Genomic DNA, 9637 nt, shown 5'->3' on the forward strand with positions numbered 1-9637 from the left:
GCAAGTGAAGTTTTAACGTAATTTCAGAAAGAGTCACTTTAATGTTCTCACTTACACATTTCCCTCTCTCCTTCAGGTGTTAGGCATCTACCTGATTAAGGGGGCGTAGGAGGTTTTGCTAATCCAATCACAGCTGGTTAAGAGCTGTTCCCTTCTCATATCTGCTGTCATTTCAGCGCTGCTGCAACCCTCCTCCACCCCATTCTCCTCCAGGTCAGAGATCTCCAGAAGCCTTCTTAGTTCACCACCACCAGGTCTAGACTCCACGGGGGGATATCCTATTCTACTCACGGCTTCACTACCCCCTTCATAATCACCATGACGTCTCAGAGTTGTGATGGAGTCTAATCGCCAAAGACTTTGAACTTTTCACGACCATTGAACCATTGAACAATCATAATCTGTTATTCATAATCATGTAAATATATCATTGCTCATGTTAATAAATCATTGTCATCAAAAGAATAGTGACTACTCTTCTGGAACCAGGAAGTTGCTCCTTGGAGCTGCTTTCAGGTTCTCTGTGCTGTGAGTAGGCTACATCGCTCTTGGCTGGCTGAATAGTTGTTCTATTAAGAAACCTGTCAGCAGCAGTAAATAGAGTGAAATGATTGATATTAGCTGGTCGGTTTAGCACAAACCTAATTGAACTGTGAGCATGCTGAGACACCAGACACCCCAGTTGAATAGGGTAAAAAGGCAGTGTTCTCTTTTCTCATACTCTGAGCCAGAAAGAAACTTTCCAGTTTTATTATGAAGGTTTTTCTACAGAGGGGTTTGTTCATATATCGTTCATAGCCTGATTTATATCACATTTTACTTCTAAAAACATGGCCAAAATAAAATAAATTATGACAGCGTTTTCTGATTTATGGAGTGATAAAAAGAGATGTAAAAATCCCCTCTGTAAAAACCTGAGCTATATTATGTCAAGATGAAACAAGACTTTGAACCTGGCTTCATCCAATGTTCAGATTTCTCTTCTGGACATGTATGCACATTAGTGCATATTTAAGTAGATAATGCCTCATTTGCATATTTAAACATAAACATTTATGAAGGTAGGTAATTAACTGGGGAAGTTTCAGGTGAAATCTATAACATTTGACCCTATCTCACATAAACCACAAAGTTTAACTTTGCCAGACATTTACTGTATGCATGCATGTGGTTTCACGTGTTTGAGTGAGGAAATGAAGCTTTTAGCTAGCTCTAGCTCTAGCTCTAGCTCTAGCTCTAGCTCTAGTTCTAGCTCTAGTTCTAGCTCTAGCTCTAGCTCAGTGGTGCCCAATTTGGGGCCCGCGGGCCAGCTCTGTTTGTTTTGGCCCGCCACGGATTTGGGGGAAAAAATGCATTTTTTTTTTGCATGCCAGGCCAGGCCAGGCCAGGCCTGAGTGTGAGAGCAATAACATTGGTGTGTTTAAAATGAGATATTCCACTAAATATGGCTAAAACAGATTCAAACATGCAAAAAAGGCAACAAAAAAAAATCGCCGCCATTGGCCAGTGGCGCTGCTCTTGAGGCAAGAGGAGGGCACCTGCATAGGCTAGGAGATCCCCCCCCCCCCCCCCCCCCCCCGTGGGGGATCAGGAGTCAAGACTCGTTGGTGGCGGACTGGGGAGGTGGGTGGGGCAAAACAACGCTTCGGAGGACGGCTTCGAGGGAGATGGACTGCCGTGAAGCTTTAATTAAAAACTTTTTTTTTGGGATGGGGGGCCCCCCTAAGAGCTTCGCTCTATATTGAAATGTTATTTTAGATTTAGAATGTTAATTTTCTATAAAACACAATACATTTTAATGGAATTCCACAACATTTATTTTTGGCCCTCGGCCCTCCACCCAGATTGAGTTTTGGCCCTTCATGGGAAAGAATTTGGGCACCCCTGCTCTAGCTCTAGCTCTAGCTCTAGCTCTAGCTCTAGCTCTAGCTCTAGCTCTAGCTCTAGCTCTAGCTCTAGCTCTAGCTCTAGCACAGTGTGCGGTGCAGGTCGGTGGCATCTCTGGTCTGACAGCTGCATCCGCCTCTGCTCTCATGATGCGCGCTCTCCACAGCGGGCATTGTGGGAGGAACTCTGTAGATGACGACAAGCCGTTCAACAGAAGGGAGAGAGAAAGAGGGACGAATACAATTGCTCGGAGACGCTCACGCACGGACCAGCGACGGAATCCCGATTTGTTTACCCGTTAGGTACCGGCCGGGCGCAAAGGAGCACCGTTGCGCAGTTTTTACGCACGTCCGGAGCAGCGGAGTTTGAGGACCGTCTGTCCGTCACCAGCATGTCAGCGGCAACGGCTTCAGTAGCTGATGTGTCAAGAACTGATTTTACAAACGGAAATGACAACCGTGCCCGGAATAAGTCAGGTAAGACAGATAAACAAATGCTCCCTGTGAGCCATGCACTCTCCTCGAGTGTGTGGGAGGGAGTGGGATAGACATGTGTTATTTGCGCTCAGTCAGTCATCACCTGACCTACTGCGATATAGCCTACCTAGTACCTACTATTGCATTTTACACCAACATTTGAGAGCAGGTAGTCTCGCTTTCCAGACTTACCTAGAGAGTCTGGCAAGCGAGACCAGGGAGCAGGTAAGAAGAACATAGACTTTTTGAGCAATTCAGCCATTCAAAATATACCCCTCCCCTTCCCATAGTAGGGATGTATAGTTAGTGAGTGTGCGTTTAGTGAGCTGTTGTGTTTTTATCTCGAGTGGCATCACTATAATATTCCAGTTAGATGTGCTGTGACTCAAATGTGTCATACTGATTTTATTGTACTTTGTTGTTTTGTTGCTGTGGGTAAAAAATAACAATATATACATTCATTTATATTGTATATAGGCTTAATAGGCTACAAAAGGCAGGTTTATTTTGGGGGGGTTCAGTCAGATCTGGGGTCTGGGTTCAGTCAGATCTGGGGTCTGGGTTCAGTCAGATCTGATCTGGGGTCTGGGTTCGGTCAGATCTGATCTGGGGTCTGGGTTCAGTCAGATCTGGGGTCTGGGGATATTTGACTGAAAATTGAATGAACACAACAGTGTAAAAATAAACCATGCAATGTCTGTTGTAGTAGTGCATAACCAAAGGAAGAGGAAGTGAGGGAGGAGGCATATACTTTCACATCAGTAACACTGTGCTTTCGTTGAAAACCTCAGGCCAATGGACAGCTGGCTGTATACAACACACACACACGCACGCACGCACGCACGCACACACACACACACACACACACACACACACACACACACACGCAAAAGTTACATAAAAGTGATGCTCTCTGCTTGCACGTCCTTGTGTTACATAAACCTGAATGGTGAGCTAATGCTGATGGCCTTGAGTGGTTTATTTATTCCAATTCAGCCAGGCCCAGTTTCACCTTCTCACAGTGTTCAGAGCTCTTTGATCAGAAGTCAGTAACTCTCTCTCTGTGTGTCTCTCTCTCAGACACACACACACACACACACACACACACACACACACACACACACACACACACACACACACACACACACGCGCGCGCAGAGCAGGGAGGTTGGTGGAGCACTCTATTGCACTGAACCAGAATCTCTCTACCTTTATTTCCCTGTAATCATGTGTGATTGACTGTAAGGACGGGGTGCCTCTTGTGGTGGCAATGCTGCACTACACTCCTACCTAGCCTGGTGAAGCATCCGGTCACGTGACCTCACATGTGTGAAACGGCACAGAATGTGAGTTCACAGATCCAGGTGGTTTGTAACCAGGCGACTCACAGATCCAGGTGGTTTGTAACCAGGCGACTCCACATCCCATCTCACAGAGCTTCATCAATTAGAGTGACAAAGAGCAACAAGTGATCTCTCACATCACAAGTCTGTTGTTTTCTGTTGGAAAAGAGAAGCTGTTTTCCTTCACTAAACAGGCTGATTCAGACTTGGACCTGCTCAGATTCTCCTCCCTCGCTGTCTCGTTAGTGTCTCGTTAGTGCTGTCTCGTTAGTGTCTCGTTAGTGTATCGTTAGTGTCTTGTTAGTGGTGTCAGTGTTTCTTTACATTCCAGCAGCTTGTGTGTCATTATGAAGTAGTGTTGCATCTACTACATTCAAACATCACTGGCAGCCTGCCGTTGTGGGACCTCACCCCGGCCTATAGAGGGTGCTGCTGAGCTCTCTGCTGGATGATAACTGGTTGTTTAACATGGCTCCAGACGGCCTGTGCATTTCCACCAGGCCTTGTGGGCCTTTTGATCACATGTCCTGCTTGGATACAGTTAGCATTCGATGCAGCAAAGTGCACAGCGGCGGGTTGCAGAGGGGGGTTGTGTCTTGTGCAGCCCCGCCCCCTACAGCCACACCCCCTACAGCCACACCCCCTACAGCGCTTCAGCACTGATAGCTGTGGAATGACTGTCCCATTCTGCACTTTCTGCAGTGCGCCGCCGTTTATTGTTCGTATTGTTCACCCTGGATTTTGTTGTGGTGCTTTTTTTGCATTTGGATCCGTCTGATCTTCTCCGTGAATTCAAATTTCTTTTTGAAAATGTATGAATTATACATGACTGTGTAAACTTTGAAACTTTTAATGAATGCAACATCTAAATCCCCTCTGGTGATCGCTGGCCTGCCACATGGTGTAGCTGTAGCCAATCGGAGTCAGTGCTTTGGTTGATGTAATCACTGTTTCTGTTAGGTGCCTCCCGGGGTCAGTGCACGCCCAGGCCCCTGCCGGCCCTCGGCACCCAGAGGATCGACAAGGGCAACGGCACCAATGTGGGCACAGTCCTCTCCCTGCACTGTCCAGACAAACACAAGCTGATTGGGAGCGACGTGGTCTGTGTCATGGACACCAACAACACCCATTGGGTCGGGGAGACCTATTGTCGACGTAAGTAGCAATGGAGACCGAACCCTACAGCCTACAGCATGTACAACCACCACAGACAGAACCAAACACATAGCAGGCTGCATGTCATCTTCTGAAGCTACTGTTCACATAGCGTAGAACCAAAGTGTGTGGGTGGGGTGGCAAATCAAACGTTCAAAATGCATCACTGGGAAAATTGCAGAGGCTGCAAAACTTTCACCCAAACTAACTGTCTTCTCATTATTCTGAAGAGAGGGAATATATATGAAAGATGAGGCGATGGGCACTCTGTCACATAAAGATGTGTAGCCTACTTACTGTTGTGACTGTACTTAATCCTCTCAATTAGGACAGAATATATTCGAAAGAAAGTAATGTATTGCTTGAGGCTATATCTCATTAAAAAGTAAATGTTTCTGCTAATGCAGGTGGAGATGAATCATTTTGAGTCGCTGCACAGTTAGTTATTCTTTTGCCTACTGAATCGAAAAAAGTGAGCGCAGATTGTGTGATGTGAAATTTGGGAGAAGTAAAAAATGAAAGTCTTATTATGTTTGATGTCGTTTCCATGATGAGCTGGCAAGTGAGCTTTGATGCCAAATGACTTCTATTTCTTCTAATTGCTTTTGGCTCGATGATCATGAAGGGCTTGAGATGTATTTCAGAAAAGAGTATTTGCATTCCACCTGCCAGACTTGATCTGTACATTTTGGGCAAAGTGGTGATGCACTTTGTGTGAGTTTGATCAGGAAGACCCATCTCAGTGTGATGATGATGATGATGATGATATGATGATGACATGTGGAGGCCTCTTGTAAACCCATGTGGGCTGATCACGTGGGGAGAACAATCTCTCAATGAATCACTGAATGGATCTCCTCTCCTCTCCTCTCCTCTCCTCTCCTCTCCTCTCCTCAGCCCTCTCTCCCTATGAGGAATATGGGTTCCGAGTGGCTCTGTTGGCATCCATTGTGAGCTCTGCCATCATCCTCCTCATGTCCATGGCCTTCATCACCTGCTGCCTGCTCAGCTGTGTCAAAGAGCAGAAAAGGAAAAAGCAGAAGAGGTGAGTGTGTGAGTGAGTGAGTGAGTGAGTCAGTGAGTGAGTCAGTGAGTCAGTGTGTGAGTGAGTGTGTGAGTGTGTGAGTGAGTGAGTGAGTGTGTGAGTGAGTGAGTGAGTGAGTGAGTGTGTGTGTGAGTGAGTGAGTAAGTGAGTGAGTGAGTGAGTGTGTGAGTGAGTGAGTGAGTGAGTGAGTGAGTGTGTGAGTGAGTGAGTGAGTGAGTGAGTGAGTGAGTGTGTGAGTGAGTGAGTGAGTAAGTGAGTGAGTGTGTGAGTGAGTGAGTGAGTGAGTAAGTGAGTGAGTGTGTGAGTGAGTGAGTGAGTGAGTGAGTGTGTGAGTGAGTGAGTGAGTGAGTGAGTGAGTGTGTGAGTGAGTGAGTGAGTGAGGCGTAGACGAAAACCAAAGCCAATTTCCTGCGATACAATTTCAACTCCACATACACATACACACATACATACACACATACATACACACATCATATACATACACACATACATACATACACACATACATACACATACACATACACATACACATATACACACAAACATACACACATACACACATACACACATGCATACACACATACACACACACACACACACACACACACACATACACACATATACATACACACATACACATACACATACACACACATACACATACACACATACACATACACACATACACACACACACACACACACACACATACACATACACATACACATACACATACACATACACACATACACATACACACATACACTGATTTCATCTTTTCTTTTGCTAGGGAGGCAGATCTACAGCATCAGGAGGAGCGTGTGGAGAACAGGTCACACTACAGTCATAAGGGCAGGAACAACAACAACAACAACAACACCCAGGAGAAGGTGCTTTCACTGTGGGACGACCATGACCATGACCATGTCCTGTGTGACAACAAGAGGGCCTGCAGGTGAGAAGTCCACTCAACCTTTGTTACGGACTAGACAGTCTAGGGCAGTGGTCCCCAACCACCGGGCCGCGGACCGGTACCGGGCCGCAACGCATAACCGGGCCGCGAGCCGGTCCAAAAAAAAAAAAAAAGTTAATAAACATAGGCTATAATATTATAGGCTGTGTGTGGTAGTTGAAACATAGTTTCAAGTTGACATTTATTTATGTTTGTAGTTGAAACATAAATACTGTATAGGCTACATACAGTACAACACAAAAGGCTGTTATTTACACTTTGTCACCACCTGGTGAGTAAATATATATGTAACTAAAACCATTAAAATTGACAACCGGTCCGTGACTTTTTTTTCCATGTACTGTATCTACCGGTCCTTGGCACAAAAAAGGTTGGGAACCCCTGGTCTAGGGGACAAGAAGAAGTGTACTTAGCATTAGCTAGTCAAGCTAACCTGAAGTATGTGAACAGGAGAAAAAGTGGGGAAAGAAACAAAGGACTGGTTTCCACACGAAAAATAGTGGAGAGAGAGGTGGGTCAGCTTACCGTAGATTGATGCTAGGTTGTTGAGTACATTAGCGGCAGCGTCCCTCTGACGAGGCCTCGCCAGCACCGTCTTTGCTCTCAAGAGCAGCGTGGCGTGGCACGACGTGGTGTGGCGTGGCATGACGTGGTGTGGCGTGGCACGACGTGGTGTGGCGTGGCACGACGTGGTGTGGCGTGGCGTGGCGTGGCGTGGCGTGGCGTGGCGTGGCGTGGCGTGGCTTGGTGTGACGTGGCGTAGCGTCCTGAGAGCTGCCGTGTCCCAGAGCCCTCATCCAAATCTGCCGCACACACACACCTGGGCATCGTTCATTCATAAAACGGCTCCAGTGGCTGCGTGCGCACCTCAGTGACGTCATCCGGACACACAGCTTAAAGGAGAATTTCGTTTTTTTTCAACCTGGACCCTATTTTCCACACTGCATGTGTCTAAGGGACAACATGGAAACGACTCTATACATGAGTATTATTCTCCGGGATTTACTGTGGGACAGAGAAAATGTGCGTATGAAGAGGCGAGAGAGAGAGAGAGAAGCACAGCACAACGCTGTTGACGAGAGGTGAAATCCTCCGTGTGGACACAGTGCAAGCTTCCCTGCTTCTCTCTCTCTCTCTCTTTCTCTCTCTCTCTCTTTCTTTCCTCGCCTGTTCACGCCCATTTTCTCTGTCTGGAGAATAATACTCATGTATAGAGGCGTTTCCATGTTGCCAAACACTATTGACAGTTTGAGGCTTCCCGCAGACGGCAAAACAAGCAGTTTTATTAGCGAACGTGTATTGACGATGCGGTGCAGGATTGCCCTGTGTAGTTACACTGATAGTTGTTTGAGCACATTGCTCGAGCTGTAAACAAGGCTATCTCGGTGAGTACTGAGTATGTCACGATGAGTCCCTTAGACACATACAGTGTGGAAAATAGGGTCCAGGTTGAAAAAAAAACGAAATTCTCCTTTAACCACACCTCATTTCTCAATGAAAACCATTCCAAAGTGTTTAGGAAAGGAAACAAGGAAGAAAGGAGAAGAGGGACTATAACCCTCCCTATCATTCCTAACACCTTTGCTTTATTGCTCAAAAAGGGGAGAAGAATAGCAAGAGACAGACCAGCAGATGCAGTAAAGAGCCGCTCTCTGCTTGTCTTTTCCTCCACAGATATCAGCATAATGACACCTGCGGTCTGACTGTCCCGCCTTCAGCTCTCCTGCCCGGGTGTGGCTATGACCAGCCTCTCCTGCCCGGGCGTGGCTATGACCAGCCTCTCCTGCCCGGGTGTGGCTATGACCAGCCTCTCCTGCCCGGGCGTGGCTATGACCAGCCTCTCCTGCCCCCAAACTCAGATCGGGAGCAGTACCCCGGCCCTCCTCAGTACGTTGGACCATCTTGGTCCTCCTGTCAAAGGCAGAACTCAGGCCTGGTCCAGATCTCAGCGGTGGGGCCCGGCGCAGGTTTGGTGTGGCAGTACGGACGACACGAGAGCGCTGTGCCAGTCGTGAACCAATCAGCCGCAGACGAGTCCTACAGGAATAATACCAACTCTGCCAAGCAATGGATTCTATCAGTATGAGGAGAGAGGATGAAGTCCATGGGGAGATGAATCGACCATCAGTCAGAAACGTGTTTGCTGTTGTCAACCTGGGCGTAAACCTTGTGACCAAATCTGTACTCTCAACTCTGTGTCATTGAGGACTCCAGGAGGTACTCGCTGCATATTCCTGCTCTTTTAGAGGGTTGGATGTTTGCTGTATTACCTGAAGGCTTTCAAGGCATACTGTATGTATGTGCCTTTTGTGAATTATGAGGGTGCACTGCCCTCTGTTGGAAAAGGGGAGCCATTGCACTTTCAGGAAGCCAGCCTTCACTCCAGTCCATACAGTATGAGGAAAGCTCATTTCCTAATGTACTTAAGGGACTTTTCCTTCTACTTGGAGGAGTATTGAGGAAAGCACGCTGTCCCTGCTGTAACTATGTACATAATTATCATTTGAAGAAATGTGAATAAATCATGATATCTGACCGTTCACGCAATGGTGTGTTACCTAATGGGAAGAGTTTGTGGTGTACATTTCCGTCTGAGGGATGAACTTACATGTTTACAAGCCATTAGCCTACAACAGAGAGCGTCTTTCTTACTGCCTTGTGTCAATGATGTAGCTTACACTGTACAAGGTGGTAATAATAATAATAATAAACATGTGTTTTCTATAGCGCTTTTCAAGGACTCAAAGACGCTGTACAA

At 46.6% G+C, this 9637-nt stretch overlaps 1 protein-coding gene across 1 annotated transcript; it reads left to right on the forward strand.

Annotated features, from left to right (window-relative positions):
- Positions 1-2209: 2209 nt before the first annotated feature.
- Positions 2210-9357, forward strand: susd3 (sushi domain containing 3). The gene is made up of 5 exons (XM_083642057.1): positions 2210-2363; positions 4667-4861; positions 5759-5906; positions 6697-6861; positions 8554-9357. The coding sequence occupies exons 1-5, from the start codon at positions 2279-2281 to the stop codon at positions 8963-8965; spliced, it is 1005 nt and encodes a 334-aa protein (XP_083498183.1). The 5' UTR covers positions 2210-2278; the 3' UTR covers positions 8966-9357.
- Positions 9358-9637: the final 280 nt, after the last annotated feature.

The sequence above is a fragment of the Poromitra crassiceps genome (genome assembly GCF_964638095.1).
Source record: "Poromitra crassiceps genome assembly, chromosome: 8".
Lineage (NCBI taxonomy): Eukaryota > Metazoa > Chordata > Actinopteri > Beryciformes > Melamphaidae > Poromitra > Poromitra crassiceps.